The sequence below is a fragment of the Natator depressus genome, chromosome 5 (genome assembly GCF_965152275.1).
Source record: "Natator depressus isolate rNatDep1 chromosome 5, rNatDep2.hap1, whole genome shotgun sequence".
Lineage (NCBI taxonomy): Eukaryota > Metazoa > Chordata > Testudines > Cheloniidae > Natator > Natator depressus.
In genome coordinates this window covers 93,041,547-93,060,115 of record NC_134238.1, presented here as the reverse complement: position 1 = coordinate 93,060,115, position 18,569 = coordinate 93,041,547, and the positions used below count along the sequence as shown (strand labels likewise).

Below are 18,569 nucleotides of genomic sequence, written 5' to 3'. Positions count from 1 at the left end.
CTTTGGCACAGTCCTCCGCTTTGATGGCCACACCATCTTGTACTGTGGTACACCAGGTCAAAGTCATTATGAGACCCCATCCCAGCTTCATGCCTAAGGTGCTCTCAGATTGGTACCTAGCACAATGTATTTCTCTCCCTGTGTTCTTCTCCAGACCCCATTCCCACCTATGGGAATCTTGTCTCCCGACCGCAAGTGTAAATAGGGTGTTCTGCTCTTACTTGGAAAATACCAAACCTTTTATAAAATCCCCAATAAGTTATTTGTAGCATTTGGGGAGATGTGAGGGAACTAGAGGCTCTCACTGGATTAGGAGATGTATGAAACATTATTACATCTCACGTGGGAAACCAGTACACTCTACTATAAAATACATACTCCCTGAGAGCCAATGTAGCATAATTGCATTAGGCAAGTTCCCTTAATGAAGATAAGCAGAGCAGCATTGTGCTTATCTTGGATTTAACTTATAATTGGATTTAACATTGTGCTCCAGGGCTTAGTTTAGGAGACTTACGCTACAATCCATATTTAACTAAACTCCTAGCTCACTGTCCTGCTGGTGGACCTCACTATATGTTAGTCTCCCACAAGTGGGAAGACTCAAAGACCTTGAAGAAGAAAGGGAGATTACTTACCGGTGACTGTTGTTCTTCAAGAGTTATGTCTGTGTATTTGCTCTTTCTGCCTACCTTCTCTTCTGTCTCATAGTTCTATATAACATCAGGTCTCTGTGGTTAGGGAGAAGGAACTGAGACAGTTGGGGATTGCACACCCTCATATGAAGCATCTCCCAAAGGACACAGCTTTTCAAAGCAGTTCCATATCTCAATGCCAGAGATAGTGTGTCCCACAAATGTGAATACAAGTGTGAAAATGCAGACGTGACTCTCGAAGAACAACTGTAAATGGCAATTAGCCCAACTGTCAGACCTGCAAATTCAACCTGGACTCTGAAAGTCCAACTATGTTCACTCTTGCTTATATTTTGTGGTTAATTTATTAAGCTTCACTTGCAGAATCTTTCTGTTGTCTTATGAGCCAGCTTAGAATCCAGTTAACTTCCCCATAATTGTTGGCTCTGCTGTAAAAAGTAGTAAAAACTTATTTTTGTCCATAACGTATGTAAATCTGACTCTAAATACAAGGAAGGCAGATCAGCTAAGAAAGATAAAGCTGCTTTTACATTAACATTCTTTTCTGATCATCACCACGCTAATAGAGAGAATCATAAAATCCTACCAGAATGCTCTTAATAATTTCATGCGTTGGGGGTGTAGGATTTTCTGATGTGACAAATGCTGTTGTATTGATGCCAAGCTTTTTGGAGCCAGTGTCTTCCAAGTACCATTACATGGAGGCATATGCTTCAAAAAGCAAACAAAACACTGGAATAGATACTTGGAATATAAAGCTAGAAAAATACTGGTCAGACCCAGTCCTTTTTGAGAATCATCTAGAGCAGCACAATGTCACCTTGAAGGAAAACAGTAAATTCAAAGCACAGCATTTCCTTTGATCTCAATACACTTCAATTTTAGTGTGAATTCTTGTGATAAGTGTGCCCTATTGGCATGCCCTATCACTGCAAGCACTGGAAAAAAAAACAAACAAACAAAACTTGATGCTGTTTTAAAAAAAGCTGTATTTTATTTGTAATATAATATCTTACTAGAAAGTCTTTATTACTCTGGAGAACTTTGGCTTGAGCCAGACATTCCAACGAGTCAGCTCTGTAGGGGAGCATGGAAAGCAAGTACCAGTTTTTTCCTTTTTACAGGGCATGTTCTGTTTTCCTTACTATAAAAGGAGAACTATTGCACAGAGGAAGAAAAGTTGGATGGGGGTGCTTCAGAGGTGTTCTGGGAACATTTGCCTGCAGATAGTATGATGTTTATATCCAATTAAGTTGGACATTATTTTCTTATAAGAAGTGATCACACCCTCTAAAAATCTTGAAGATTTTTAACTCATTCCTGTTTATTGAAAACTCAGATTTGTTAACAACGCTACATAAGTTAAGTTTATTAAATAAAATATTCAATATAGAAAAGTAATCTTTAGCATATTAGCTATGAAACTCCAAAGCCAGTGCCTCCGGAAATATCAATTTCTAAAATGAAGTTAACATTTTGGGGGTTTTGTGTTTTTGTTTTTATTTAATGTTCTAGTACAAGTGGCTGACATCTCCTTCAAAGGATATTCTCAAACCTAAATCAAAAAAAAGAACTATTGTCCTAGGAAGTGGTCGGAAAGGAAAAGCTACTATTCGTATTGGTAATACTGCCTTCCCTTTCTCTTTGAAAGAAATCAGAAGTTATTTCTAAGCTTGTCAGTTCTTGCTTTCTACATGACTCCATCTGTCTAGAAAGAAGGCAGTGAAATTGGTCGCAAGAGGATGGCAAATACAAATTGTAATGACACAGTTTTCATTTACTTTATACAAACACTTCATCTCTGTATGATGATTTTACTATACATGTTGTTGATCTCAATAGTGAGAGAAAAATAAATAGAATTTTTTGGTGAAGAACAACAGCAGGTGGGAGGAAAATTAGATGTAGTGCTTTTGGTTATGAAATAACCATTGAAACTACATTCTTAAACCAACAATTAGCCCCTAGCCATCCCACAGATTAAAAATACTAGCTGCTGATCTCTTGTTCTGTTCTTATGTTGATCATCACTCTAGTCATTAACTGGGATACCTTTTATGTTGATGACATTAGACATAGCTAATAGTACTTTCCCTATTAGAACAGAGGTAGGAAAACCTCAGCTGTAGACAGGTTTCAGAGTAGCAGCCGTGTTAGTCTGTATCCGCAAAAAGGAAAGGAAGACCTGTGGCACCCTAGAGACTAACAAATTTATTTGAGCATTTGAGTGGAACTGAATGCATCCGATGAAGTGAGCTATAGCTCACCAAAGTCTCTAAGGTGCCACAAGTCCTTCTTTTCTTTTTTCTCAGCTGTAGAGTTTCCCCTCTTTTAGTTTGGAAAAACTGAATTGAATAGTTTCAGCCCCTCTTGTCAAATTTCACTGCTTCCTTCCTGTTGAGGCATAAGAGACCAGACTGCATTTAGGGTTTGTCTAAACACAAAAGTTTGTAATGCTTTACCTTTGCTGGTATAGTCAAAGTAGTACAAACCCCCTAGTGTGAATGCAGTTTTAACTGTGTAAAGGTTTTTTTATCAGTATAATTTATTTCTCTTCCTTTACAGGAAGCACTGTTCTACCAGTATAATTGTGCCCATATGAGGGGTTCTATTGGTATAATTATTTCTGTAAAATTTGACACCCTAATCAAAATATTTTTATTGGTACAAAAACTGTGTCTAGACCAGGCCTTATTCTTTTCTTCCCCTTTTTCCTGGTGCTTGGTAGAATTAATAACATTCTTTGAGTTCCTTTTCTGTTTGAGAGGTAGCAATATTTTTCAATAGACTGTGTACTTAGGTTCATGCAGAATGAACTGAGAAGCGATCAAAGATACAAAAGCAAAAGATCCAGTAATTTGGGAGCAGCATAAGCAGTGATCCCACATGGCCAGACAAGAACACTTTATGGAAAATCAGGTGAAAATTTGAAGATTAGGATTCAACAACTGAATTCCAATCTAAAACGAAGTAGAATAAACACTTCAAAAAAACCAAAAACCCCAACCCTGAAAATGTGTTTTAGAATAGCTAAAATTTGCCCAGTGTTCTATGTGTTTCCTAAAATACAAAAGTTCTCCAGATTTTCTCATTGCTACCTGAATCAGATTCCTACTTCTGCTGATCCCATTTCACATCACTTAACACACAGTCAGTAGAAAAGCAAAATAAGCACATCTGAATGATGTGTGCTGTATCGGCAAGACCCTTTCCTTCCCTCCTAGGATGACTTTGCCATACTTTACGCACTCTTTGAACTGCTATGGCTCTTGGAGGCTTGGCAGCAGATAGTTGTCTATTTTTTCATGTCTCAGGCTTTCCATAGGAGACTCTCCACTGCCAGCATAAGATAGGATGAATCTGGCTCTGTGTGAATGGCAGTCCTGTCGCTTCTTTACTGCAAGTAAACCTGCTAATTTGAATAAATTAGTCAAAATGTTCTTATTTTGAATATATATCTCTTAAACATGGGCTAATGAATGCAACACATGATAGTCTAAATATTTTTTTAAAAGGTTACTAAAATCCTATTTAATTGCATTTCTTTGGCTGTTTCTCTTGTTTTAATCTTTGCTTCAGTGATCTGGAGACACAGAGGTAAGCATAATAAGTCAAGCTGTGCAGAATCGGTAGATTTCAAAGGGCTTGAAATTGAGGCGGTTGTGAGGATGGGGAGACAAATTCCTGCTGCTGCTAAGTGGTTTTGTTTTTTTTTTTTTTTTTTTAAACCCCTCCTTAATCCTAGTTACTTGCTAAACTGTGACCAGGAATTTGAAATCCCATCAACATCAATCATGTCTTTTTACACTCCCACCAGATTAGCAGGATTATGGAATGTCCTCCAGAGAAATATAACTCAAAGTAAAATAATGTATTTCCATTTTCAGACATTTCACTGAGGTAAATGATATAAACGTCATGAGCACTTCGAGTGTTGCTGGTTCTAACTGATGGAAGACCAAAGGTGGGGTGGGCACTTAGCTATACAGTCAGGAATGTGGTGCAGTCCATACTGTAAGCTAAATCAGCCTCTGGGCTAATGGATATAAGGATATATTCCCACTTTCTTGGTACTGAAGAATACCTGAATTATTTTCACTCAAGCATTCAAAAACGAAAAATTCATTCTTAGTCAGAAACTCGCCCTGAAAAATTTCAGCTGGAAAGGTGTATGTTTGAGAAAGTTATGAGCAGCTGAAAGAGGATCCTTAAAATGGAAATGTCAAAGCAACCTTAACTCTAGCTGTCTCCCCATGTTGTAACTGTAATGAACTCTCTCTCTTCTCTCCGTATTCCTGCTTTACGATACAGGATTAGCATCTAAAAAGTCCACACTCCCTGGAAAGAGTCCATCTGATAAAGATAGCTATTCACCAAAACCATTACCACCAGGTGCATATGGTTTCCTACCTTGGCGTACTGCAGCGCGTGCAAAGAGGTGCAGGTGAAGTATTGAGAGCATGAGGAAGAAAATACAACATGCAGATTCTATCTTGGATTACGGTAGAATAAGTGGATGTGGTTTACAAAGGTCATACTGTAAACAGGGGTGGGAAACTTTTTTTTTTTTTTTTTTTAAATATGGAGTTATAGTATCTCATAGAACTGGAAGGGACCTTGAAAGATCATCGAGTCCAGTCCCCTGCCTTCACAGCAGGACAAAGTACCATCCCTTATTTTTGCCCCAGATCCCTAAATGGCCCCCTTCAAGGATTCAGCTCACAACCCTGGGTTTAGCAGGCCAATGCTCAAACCACTGAGCTATCCCTCCCCCCTAATTCAGCTGATCCATTCCTTTTGTTGAGTCATATCACCTAGCATTAGTGACAACACTTTTTAATGCTTGTTACTCCTTCTGGCTCTGCTGTGCTAACACAACTGAGAGAGGCTGAGCAGGGTACTATTCCTTCTTGTACATCATCAAGATAATTGTTTACTAAGTTCCAATCAGTTTATGCAACCATACAAATAAACGTATAATTTATCTCTTTGTCATGTTTCTCCATCAGTCTGCTTTTGCCACACAGATTCACAAAACAGCCACTTTCTTTACTACTTTCCTACCTGGCTTATTTACCTGTCTGTCTTTTTATTTGCTGTGTTTTTCACCTAATGTGGAGTTAATTGAATTTCCCACATCTGCTCACTTTCTGTGACCTTTAAAAAGAAAGAGTGGGAAATCTTCCACAATTGAGACAGCAGTAAAGGCGCAAGAAATTGACCACTGGATCTGGGTGATGGAGGATCTTTGTTGAACCTCATCATCCAGGCAGGGTAAGGTATGCAGAAGTTTGTAATCCACTCTACGTTAGCGGAATTGAGCAGCTCCTCAGAATGGGAGACTGTGTTGTTTGTAGTCAGAGGAATGATAGAGTTGGGGACACAAACAGTGAAATGGGCCAAAGTTCTTCTCAGGTTAGAAGAGGCTAGCAGGAGGAGGTAATGGCCATGCATAGCTCCTAAGCCTTACAGGAGTTTCCTGACCCTCCTCCTCCCCCACCCCACCTTGGGTGACAAAACTGACTCCAGACAATAGCAGAATAAATGTTAACTTCCACTACCCTAGCATATTCATTTTGGTGTGTTCACTTAATCATAACTTGAAAATTTAATTGGATGCTCATGAGTGATGCTGCATAATTTAATGTGGCTTGGCTACATCAATCAGCATGAGGGATGCCTTGCTGCCTAGTTTTTAGGCCTATTGTGCAACATACTACAAACAGCTTTGGTTACACCTGAGCTAACCTAGTGAAGACAGTTGGTCTGCACAAGTGTTTCAGAGGGCACAGACCAGGCCACAGTGATCTATGCATTCATGACTTCTTTTGCATCTTGTGTCTAAGAGTGAAGCCACAAACATTGAAAAACTCCAGCTGGTACAAACATAATAGCAGTGGTTGCTGTAAACACATTAGTTTGGGACTCTGCTTTCTGCATTAGCTCCCCATTGAATATAGAATACAGTTCAGGGTTTCTCTCATGATACTAAAATCCCTCAATGGGATTGGCCCTACCTACCTGTGATACCACCTCATTTCTGACCATGACCTCCCAAGGTATCAGTATTCCTCTAGCACAATGAAATTGTCAGTTGACATGGCTCCCATCACCATAATCTTTGAGTGCTTCCCAAATATTTAAAGAGACATTAATATTGTTATTTCTTTTTCTTCTGAGTTTGTTGGTGAAATTATTTCACTGGCTTATAGTTGTTTGTTAGGTGGAGGCCTGTGAATGCAGGGGACAGAACTTTCACAGAAGCTGGATCTAGTTTGAGGCACTCCCTCCTGTGAGGAATAAGACGGACCATAGACCTTACCGCTTTCAGAATTAAATACAAAACTTATTTCTTTGACTGACTTTCCTTCAAGTTTTTTTGCACATCCACAAACATAGTCCCCCTTCAAAATATTATAATCAGGATGTTTCTGCTAGAGATTGGGAAGGAAGAAAGAGTAATTGTTGCTATTTCTGGGTTGTTTGTTTGTTTGGTTTTTATTAAGGTGCTCAGATACTAGGGCAATAGGTGGACTTTATAAGGACTTAAAAATACTGAGAGCATAATTTTGAAGGCACTAGGAATGCACAGGTGTAACCGAAGTTAAAATCTGGTTTGCTACAGCCTTTCTTGCTGGTGGTGATGCACAAGAAGGAAAGGATGCAGCTTACCATTATGAGCTTAGGTGCAGGTCTAACTTTTAGTTTACAAGTGAAAATAGCTCTTCTTTTTTTTTTTCTTTTAAGCAATAATTTTGATCTTGCAAGCATTGAGACATTGGAATCCACAACACCATTTTTACGTAGTTCCTGCATGAGCAGGTTTGGCCAAGGAAACGTACAATGAAACTGTACATGTAGTTACAAATAATTTATAAAATTAGAGGCCAAGATATGCAGAACTGGATGCCTAAAGTTATGTTCCTGAATACATATTTAATCATTTAAATGAGACCTGATTTTCAAAACTGTCAAGCACCCAACATATCTTATAAACTCCAAAGGCAGCTGCAATGGTGCCACATTAGGCTGCTTATTTAGGTATCTAAATATGGACTTAGGAGCTTAACTTTAGGCACCTAGTTTTGAAAGCGTGGCCTAAATCTTGATTAGAAAGTAGAGCTACTTTGTTGTACAGAATGATATTTTAATGAGTTTGTTCAAAGAATCCTGTAAAGTATTTTTATACCGTGTTTTAACTTTTATTTCTTTTGAATGTCTTAGCAATGTGTATTTGTAGGATCAAGACCTTTAATCAAAATTATACCTTGAAATTGCAGTGTTGACAAAATTTACAATATTTTTCTCAAAAAACCCACCCTGATTTAAACATATCATTGTAGGGGATTCCCAGTGGATGGTACCCAGGAGTTACCACTGAAGTTTCAGGTATGATTATCAGCTACATATCACTAGGTAGGCGCATGTTGCAGTACTGTAGATAATATGCTGAACAAATAAAAAAAATCCTTTTGTACCCAGAGAGCTTCCGTACAAAACCACAAGCTGACAAAACAGAAGTGGAGAGTTTTTTTTATGGCTTAAATGGTTCCTGGAAGCATGGAAACTGTTTATGTGAAAACACTTCATGGTCACACTTTGGGGAACATTTGGGAAGAATTTTTTTTTTTTTAAGCAATACTTGAGGTTTTATTTTCTTCCTTTGTGTCAGGATTTTTTTTTATTGTCAAATAAGTGGTTTTAATACTATTTTCTGAGTTTGTTTTTTAAATTAAGCAAATCTATACTTGTAAGACTCCAACATAACTAAGAAGAAGATAATTTAAGATGGCATGGCTTTGCATTTTTTATTATCAAGGATGTTTGTGGTTCGAAAACTCCATACTACAGCATATCTTATCCCCCTCTCAAGCCTTTGTAAAGACTAATTCCATACTGACTTAAACTGAAATAAATGTCCATATGAGAGGATTACATTGATTTCACTAAATCAGTACAGTGTTCTCATGTAGACAGGCCTCAGTTGTTGTTTTTTTGTTGTGTTTTTAAAATTTAGCTTAAAAAAAATGGGAATATTGAGTTCGGTTAATTGTTTTATAGAAGATACTGAGGGAAGAATACTAATGAAATCACCAGCACCGATCACCTGCTTTGAGGTTGACATCATTTCATCTGTTACTGAAAGCATGACCATCTTTTTGATGGTAATTTAAAAAAATTGTCTGTAGGGGGCAGAGAACCCTGACAGTTACAGCAAAATTTGCCATTCTCATATTTAGGTGTGACTTTAATGGAATAACGTCACTTTTGCTCTCAACTGGAATCTGAGCTGATCAGGAATTAAAGCAGCTTCCAGCATAACTTTAGTATTTCAGGGAGCTGCTCTAAGTTATGACCTTGCCTGGGGTACCTCTGAGCATCTTTGCAACCCAGAGCTGTGCAGAATTACTGAAGCACTGTGCGCTATAACTCTGCCTCTCCTGCCTGCAGGCAGTCAGGCTCCCATCTGTCATAACAGAACTTAGGAGATCTCTGGGTAAGACAGTGGTTAGGATTTATCTTATGTATTACCTGTGTAGGGGGAATTCTCCCTTGGTCTGCTAAGGGGCTTTTATGGCCCCTATGCACTGTTACAGCAGAATTCAGGGACTGAGGGGAGAATCCTTCCCCATGTTTTTATTTGTACTATTAGGTGTCTTACACACTACTGATGCTGCAGTGTTTCAAAATAACAACTGTCAAACTGTTGTTTTTGATCTTCCTGAGGCAGTGAGGCTAAATGTGTTGTCACTCACAACCACTGCACTGTATGTTCTGTGGAGATGTGCTTACATACAAACATGAAGAACCCTGGCATAATTGTAACAAAAATTTACCATCCAGGCACAACATTTACCTCTGTGCCCATTGTTATGATAATGAAACAATTTAATATTTTAATAGTTTCTGGTGCTTAAAAAATACTCTTCCTGGTTGAATAAAATGTTTCAAGTCGAGTATAAAGAGAGGCTACAAATAAAGTAAAAGCGTCTGACAGGTGATACTCTGACAGGTGATACTCTGCCCCATTTTGGCATAGAAATTTCTTTTCAAAGGATTTATCATTCTCTTTCCACATGCACACTTATTTCTAGATTGTGTGGAACTATTTAAAATGAACATGTTGCAACTGATTCAGAAGAAAGAACTTGGTGGATGACAGCTTCTAATCGGAAGTGTTCACTAATATTATATGACTTATTTCCTTGTTAAGCATTGTTTAATAATGCTCGTATGTTCACTTATTTCGTATAAGCAGACAGGCATTCCTGTGAAAGTGACGGTGGAAAGTGCTTCTACATCTGAAACTGAAGAAACAGAAGGGGCTTTAGAGGACATTATACATGATTCTGATTTGACAAAATCCCCAGTTAAAACTAATGTAAGACGATATCAACAATTAAGGGTAAGAAGAAATAATTTAATTCTTCAGATTTTTCAAAAGATGAGTGCATAGAGCTTCTATTTTTCTAGAAAAATGGGGTTTTAGAATTAGGTTTAAATGGGTAAATAATCACTCAAAGGGAACTCTGAATATTTGCATTCTTCTGTTATAACATATGGCATATATGCCTCAATTCAACAGGGTATTTTAAGCACAACTCCTGTCCTCAGTGGTTAAGGAGAACAGTTTGTCACCCTTCTCTTTACAACAACCTTTTACATGCTTGAAGACTGTTATTCTGTCCCGCATCAGTCTTCTCTTCTCCAGACTAAACAAACCCAGTTTTTTCAGGGTTTCCTAAGGGGTCATGTTTTCTAGACCTCTAATCATTTTGGTTGCTCTCCTCTGGACTTCCTTCAGTTTGTCCATTTCTTTCTGGAAGTGTGGTGTCCAGTACTGGACACAGTACCTTATCAGTGCTGAGTAGAGTGGAAGAACTACTTTTCGTGTCCTGCTGACATTTTTCATGCTAAATAATATGCTAGAATGATGTTTTTATTTTATTTTTTTTGCGACAGTATTACGCATATTTAGTTTGTGAGCCACTGTAAGGTCCAAATTGTTTTCTGCAGTACTCCTTCCTAAGCAATCATTTCCCATTTTGTGTTTTTGCAATTGATTATGCCTTCCAAAGTGGAATACTTTGCATTTGTCCATATCAAATTGCATCCTATCTAATTCAGACCATTTTTCTAGTTCGTCAAGATCATTTTAAATTTTAATCTTGTCCTCCAAAGTGCCTGCAATCCCTCCCAGCTTGGTATCTTCTGTAAACTTTATAAGTGTACTTTCTATGCCATTATCCAAATAATTTATGAAGACATTGAAGAGAACGGGATGCAGGACAGATCCCTGCAGGACCCCACCTGACATACCCTTCCAGATTGACTGACTGACTGACTGACTGTGAATCATTGATTACTCTCGGAGTACATTTTTCCAACCAGTTGCACATCTGCCTTATCATAGGTTTGTCTAGGCCAGAGGTGGGCAAACTGTGGCCCGCGGGCCACATCCGGCCCACGGGAGCCTCCTGCCTGGCCCGAGCTCCTGGCCCGGGAGACTATCCCCCGGCCCCTCTACCCTGCTGTTCCCTCTCCCCCGCAGCCTGAGGTCACTGCGCCGCTAGCACAATGCTCTGGGTGGCGAGCTCCTCTCGGGCAGCACAGCTACAGAGCCGCAGCCTGACCGGGCGCTCTGTCTTGCGCGGTGGTGCGGCTCGCTCCAGCTGGGCGGCGCGGCTGCCTGTCCTGGCGCTCTGAGCGGTGTGGCTGTAGCGCCGCCAGTCAACGGTGTTCCAGGCAGCGTGGTAAGGGGGCAGGGAGTAGGGGGGTTGGATAGAGGGCAGAAGAGTTCAGGGTGGTGGTTGGGTCTGGGGTGTGGATAGGGGGCAGGATGGTCAGAGGGTAGGGAACAGGGTGGTTGGATGGGGCAGGGGTCCCGGGGGGGAGGCAGTCAGGAATGAGAGGAGGGGTTGGATGGGGCAACGGGGGGCAGTCAGGGGCGGGAGTTCCGGGGGCTGTCAGGGGACAGGGAGTTGTGGGGGGTGGGGTGGGGCAGGGGTCCTGGGGGGGGCCGTCAGGGGACAGGGAACAGGTGGGGTTGGATGGGGAAGGAGTCGCAGGGGGGGGGTCGGATGGGGGTTGAGCCATGCCTAGCTGTTTGGGGAGACACAGCCTCCCCTAACTGGCCCTTCATACAATTTCGGAAACCTGATGCGGCCCTCAGGCCAAAATGTTTGCCTGCCCCTGATCTAGGCTGTATTTCCCTAGTTTGTTTATGAGAAAGTCATGTGAGACATATCTAGACTTTAGTAAGGCTTTTGATACTATTACATCTACTGCTTTTCCCCACCCTGTCAAAGAAGGATATTAGATTGGGTTGATGTGATTTGTTCATGACAAATCCATGTTGTCTGTTATCTTTGGGATACTGAAGTTAAGCTGACTGGTCTATAACTCCCTGGGTTTTCCTTAGTGCCCCCTTTCTATAGATAGATACTATATTGCAATTTTTGAGTCTTCTGGGATCTCTCCTGTCCTTCACGAGTTCTCACAGATAATCACTCGTGGCTTAGTGATCTCTTCAGCCAGTTCTTAAGTATTCTAGGATGTATTTTGTCAGGTCCTACTGACTTGAAGACACTTTAAGTAATTCTTAATTTGTTTTTTTCCCTAATTTAGCTTCAGATCCTACCCCATTTACACTGGTACTCACTGTTAGTTGTCTGATCACTGCTAACCTTTTTGGTGAAAATGAAACAAAAATGGCATTTAACACTTCAGCCATTGCTGTGTTTTCTGGTACTGTCTTTCCCTTCTCGTTTGAGGAATGAGCCTGCCTTGTCCTCTGTCTTCCTCTTGCTTCTAATGTATTTGTAAAATGTTTTCTGATGTACGAATCTATAAGAGCAATAATGAGGTGGTTATTTCTGTTTCCTTAAAAATTCATAGAGGGAGTAAATGTATTTTTAACATAGTTTTTTTTTAATTAAAATACTTTAATGTACCTTGTACAAAAATGATTTAAAAAGTAAATTGAAATTAGAGTGACTTTAAAGCTCCATTTGCAGTCGAGCTTTATAGTAACATCTTTTTCATTTCCTCGTTATTCTTCCCAATTCCTTTGCTTGCTATCTATAGCAAAATGAAGAGTGACAGCAAGACTCCCTGACAGCTGCTACAAACATCTTCATACAGAGTGTGTTATAATGATGTGTGGAAGAGAAGGAAAATAAGGGGTTTGTTTTAATGGTTCAGTAATACTGATATGGTAATATAGTTTTATTACTATAAAACACTCCCCCTCAGGTAGAATAACTAGACACTGAAATGCTAGCTGTTGAGAATCTAGTTTGCAAAAGATACCTTGCCACCAAGTTAACATAATTTTAAACCACACACTTGCAGTGGTTTTAGCTTCAGATCACTCCATTTGAGCTATCACTCATTGTATCTGATTGTACTGATTAGGTTCTTAAAGATTTATCCAAGGACATAGATTGTTTTTTATGTAATCAAAATAAATAAAATATTAACTTATTTAGCTTAGTGGCAGATCTATGCTCTTTCTGAACATAGAGAACTATTGGGATATGGAGGAGACAGCAGAATGACTGACTGTACTTCAGTATAGGTTCTCTTGCAAAGGGAGAACCTACTACATGTCTTACTTGAAAAATCCTAGCCTGGGAAGGGGATGGAGGATATGGGGAGTAGGTATTTTTTTATATTTAGAACGAAGCTTCTCTTGGAGAGTGAACAAATTTCAGTGCATTTTGAAACATATCTGAAAAATGCCTTCACAGTGTCCTGCCCTTCCTATTAACTGTGGGCCAGATTCTGATACCTGTCACATTGAGTAAGTAGTTCCTGGTGCAGTGGGTAGTTGGTTTATTTCAATGCAACTATTCAAGAGTCAGAGTACTATTGAACGTGAAAAGGATGACATAATGTGGCGTTTAAATTTATTGCTTCCTTTTGTCCTATGCTTCTTGCCATAATGGCAGCTTACAGTCTCTTTAATTCTTATATTCAATATAATAATAGTTAGTGTAGTTCATTTTTAAAACAAGATAAAGCAATTCTGAAATTTTAAATGAAAACGCCAGTGTCTTTCAAAACTAAATAAAAATAAAAGGAGTACTTGTGGCACCTTAGAGACTAACCAATTTATTTGAGCATAAGCTTTCGTGAGCTACAGCTCAATTCATTGGATGTAGCTGTAGCTCATGAAAGCTTATGCTCAAATAAATTGGTTAGTCTCTAAGGTGCCACAAGTACTCCTTTTCTTTTTGCGAATACAGACTAACACGGCTGTTACTCTGAAACCTGTAAATAAAAATAGGAACTGATATACTCCTTCCCTCCACTAGAGGGAATCAGAAGTGCTTGAATTGGCTCTTATGCAGAGTGGAAAGCCCTAAGGATTATACAGTTGTAAATAGTGATTTAAATGGTGGACTTCACCGTCCAGGTAGTGCAATCTCTAACTTTACATAAGCACTGCAGGTGTTTATCTAATATGTGAAAAGGGTTAGCCTGTCTTTTTCCTTTTAGTTTTTAAAGGCTAATCTGTCTGGTAATTTATCTAGTATTAGCGATCTAATGTGAAACCATAACTGCAAAGGAGTTAAGGACTGATTTTGTTTCCTCCTTAAACCTATCCCTGTAGTATCCATGGAATTCTGTAAGGCTCTTGTGACAGTCTTCTCTCTGTGCTTCACTTTACGCAAGTCAGAAACTGTCTGGAGATATAACTCCCCTTGACAAATTTCAGTAAACGATTTTCTGCATAAGGATTGCAGAAGAGGGTAAACTAATTAAAGGACACATTTCAAAAGTGAGTACCAAGGCTGCACAACAAACCTGGCACATGCACCTGTTTTAACATGACAAATGGGTGCAATTAAGTCAACTACACTTGAAATTTTGGCTTTAATAATACTTAGGAGGAGATTCACCAGAAACTATTTTTTCCTCTCTACAGTGCAGACATTTATTTTCAAGTTCCTAATTACGGGCCTGATCCTGCAAACACTTACTCTCAGTGGTAGTGCCTACCACCTTCAGTAAATCCTACTGAAGTTGATTTTTTGGAACTGTTAACAGTAGTAAGCAGTGTGCCAGTAGTGTTTTCATTATTGGGCAAATGTATAAGACCTAATGTACTTTTGATGGGCAAATATGTAATAATGATAATTAAGAAATCTGTTACATGTGGTATATTAAACTGGCAGAGCCTAGTTAAAGAATTACATAATGTAATAGAGGGGTGGCCAATCTGAGCCTGAGAAGGAGCCAGAATTTACCAATGAACATTGCCAAAGAGCCACAGTAATATGTCAGCAGCCCCACATCCGTTATCCCACTCCAGCTCCTAGTGCCTCCGTCCTACTTGCAGCCCCACCAATCAGCGCCTCCCCCTCTCCCAACGCCTCCCACCTGCCGCAATCAGCTGTTTCGCAGTGTACAGGAGGCTCTGGTGGGGAGGGGAGAGGAGCGAGGGCATGGCAGGCTTGGGGGAAGGGGTGGAGTGGTGGCAGGACCTGGGGCAGAGCAGAGGGTTGAGCAGTGAGCACCCCACAGCACATTGGAAAGTTAGCATCTGTAGCTCCAGCCTCGGCGTCAGTGCCTATGCAAATGAAATTGTTCGACCTAAAGAATTACTGTAGGGCTGTTTGCAGTACCATTTTAAAGTTTATCCTTTTATTTTATTTTTGTTTATTTTTACAAGCCTCTATTTTCAAGGGTTTAACTGTGCTATAAACTTTTGCCCTGGGAAGAAATGTAGTGACTTAGCCAAAACAGCAAACATTAAAATAAATAAACTTTGCCACCCTTTGAATGCTGAACCAAGTTTGTTCCCAGTGCAAAAGTATATTGCTATTTTAAATCCCTAAAAACAAGAGAATTGCTTGGTAACATTAGAGAAAAACTTAAATGATGTTGCAAAGAGCACTTTGAGAATTGGTCAGATCCATAAAATCTATGGCTGACTCCAAAGTTGTTCTTCAAACATTGCCTGCCTGGATTCCAGGATGAGGTGATGTATGCACCTCAGCATGCAAATATGGAACTTTCTGAATACTAGTGTCTCTGTTGCACACAATCTGCATATCTTGTTGTTGTCCTCACTTACCCGTCAGACAGTGTAGAAGGAGATGCAGCCCCAACTGTTATGCAATTTCTTCTGATGTAGGCAAGAAGCAGGAATGCAGTAACATCTGCTGTCTGTTCCCTCAGAAAAATCTTTGAGGGTTTTTTTTTTTATGCTCTTAGGGTATTTTTAATGTAGAGTTACACACTGGCAAAAAGAAATCAGTTTTGGCATTATTGGAATGTTTTCCTGAGCATCTCTGAATTCTCCCCCCCCCCCAGCCCCACAAGTCCCCCTTTTTTCTTGATTTGTGATAGCGAAGACCAAGTCCCCTTTGTGATGGCACAAACTCTGCCATAGATAAGTACCTTTAGCACTTGTGAAGGAAGAAGTCTGTATCCAGCTAGATATGTCTCTAAGATAAGTTTCTGTGAGGCTTTCTACATATCAATAGCTGTCCTTGCATAAACTCGCCTCTGGCTCTGAATACCTGGAGGAAGATGAGGCTGTAGAAGGCCCATTCTCGTATTCTTAGTCTGTGAATGATCCTGTCACTTGAACCACCAGCCTCCCTAACCCAGGATTGCAAGACTTTCCAGAAACTCTTGAGAAGCCTAGCTGAAGTCCCGGACTTGGAGTTGTTTGTAACTTGTTACTGAGTAATTCCGTCAGCACCTTTTTTAAACTAAGTGTGTTCTAGAACTTGCAATAGACCTCTTGCTTACCCCTAGATCCATTCCTCCCACCTCCTAAAAGAGCTGACTTTTTTTTAGGGTTCCACAGGAGTATCGTTTTTAATATTCCTTCGGTCTTGGACACTGATGGGAATTTGATTGCATCAATGTGCACTAACTTCCCTTCTTACCCACTATTTTGACGTCTTACAATAGATTATTGATATTAGAGGAAGGAACTGAATGCCAGTTGGGTATCTGTTCACTAATGTGAACTTGAGTGGTGGTAAATGTAGCACCAAAAGACATTACTATCCAAAAAGTTCAGAGGCTGTGCACAATACCTACATTTTGGATCCATGCATGTAATCATGTGGGAGAATCACAGTTATAAGGACAAGTAACTGTTGGTTTGTTTTTTTTTTCCTTTGGTGCTGCAAGACCACATTAGTTATAGTACCTTAAATGGGATAATGGATGGAAGAATCTCTGTTTCTAAGTGCTTCTAATAGCAGTGTTGGCCAGTCCTGACAGAATAAGCTCCATGTGTGACCTGTCACTTCAGGAGAGGCAGCCAATAGCTTCTCCAGCCCTCGTCATATACATCTTTGCTACAACTCTGCTCTACTTTCCTTTTAGCCTGTGCAGATTTCCATCTTCACTGATCAGTATTCAAGAATCTCTCCTACGCTGGTGGTCTTGGAGCATGGTTTTAAACAGGAGTATAATCCAAAATGTCATATTCCAGTTTAGTCTTGCTTTCTTTATCTGAATTCTTTCATTTTGATTGAGATCTTTATTTTCTTGCCTTATAATAATAATAATAATAATTAATAATAAATATGGTTTATTAACCCTAACAGAGGGCTTGGGGTCCTGAAAAGTAAAAGTATTAAAATAAATAACCTCTTTAATCCAATCAAGTAACCAGTTGAGGGGAGATCTAGTATTGGAGGGTAACACCTATAACTTTGAAATCTTCATATTCCTGTACGCATTCACAATCCTGGATGATAAATACCTACCAAAAGCATAAATGTAGCTATCAAGTAAAAATGCATTTTACTTTTTCTAACCCCACTCTGAGATTTGACCAGCTAGACTTATTTATTTTTAAAACAAGACAGACAAAAAGAAAAACAGAAACGATCCCTGCATTTAAAGTTGGAGACACAAAACTATTGAAAAATGTTGGCAATAACATTTAAAGTTTTAAAGTAAACATTTTATTCACATTTAAACTTTTTTTATTTTAATCTAAATGATGTCATTTTATTAAAAAACAAAAAGTACTTCCCTGTCCTTTGTTCACCATCAAATCTCCCCACTGCCTCAAAATTACATATTAGTAAACCAAAAATGATGTTCTTGCAGTCAACTATATCATATCCATAATGAAAGTGTACATCCAATGAGAACACAAATATATTTATACAGTATATAGGTGTGTCTGATACTTTAAAGATAATATTCTACTTTCTGACAGACAGAGCTGGAAGAATGTCTTTTAAAATTAAAGGAAGAAAGAAGGGCAAGAGTAAAGGCCGATGAACGGATAATGGAGGTAGTTATTGTTTGTTTAATATTAAATATCAGTTCACATTTGCTTTTATAGCTGCATACGTTGTATTACCTAAATGTTTAGTTTGGAGTAACTATCAATGACAATTAGGTGTGCATTAATATATTATATAATGGTCAAGCCAAATTATGTGAACTAATTTTTTAAAAAATCTGGGGTTTGAATTGCTTAAAAATGATGAGTTCCATTATTTTCTATAGAGGCTCTTCGTACATTGATGAGCCTGGTATATCTAAACACTTCCCAGTTGTGTACTAAGTGACGTGACTAACGTCCATCACATGTTTGTTCTCTCACCATCTCCGCAGGAGGAGAAGTGCATACAAGGGAGTGACTTTTTTGGTAGAATGTTGTTTTTTAATATACATGCTGCTATATGCTAGAGAAGGCAAGGTCAAAGAAATGCATATTTCACTTGGCATTGAAGGTGGTGAGGTTTATGATGGTCTTTAGCTCCTGACGGAGTTCATTCCACAGACTTGGATTGGCTTCTGAGGATGTTATATCTTCCATACACATGAGCTTCACCCTTATTATAATGAGGTCCATTGTGGCATAGGAGCATAATTGTTGACCATGGTCTTTATCATGGAGCTTTAGGTGATCTTTTAGAT

At 39.2% G+C, this 18,569-nt stretch overlaps 1 protein-coding gene across 2 annotated transcripts in view; it reads left to right on the top strand.

Annotated features, from left to right (window-relative positions):
• Window positions 1-18,569, top strand: part of CEP78 (centrosomal protein 78) — a 51,688-nt gene that overhangs the window by 24,937 nt on the left and 8,182 nt on the right. The window contains exons 9-14 of one of the 2 annotated variants that reach the window (XM_074953212.1): window positions 2,172-2,277; window positions 4,236-4,253; window positions 4,968-5,100; window positions 8,000-8,045; window positions 9,916-10,062; window positions 17,860-17,937. In XM_074953212.1, the coding sequence (XP_074809313.1) occupies window positions 2,172-2,277; window positions 4,236-4,253; window positions 4,968-5,100; window positions 8,000-8,045; window positions 9,916-10,062; window positions 17,860-17,937 (528 nt within the window). The remainder of the gene's footprint in view (window positions 1-2,171; window positions 2,278-4,235; window positions 4,254-4,967; window positions 5,101-7,999; window positions 8,046-9,915; window positions 10,063-17,859; window positions 17,938-18,569) is intronic. The other variant, XM_074953213.1, reaches the window with a different exon arrangement.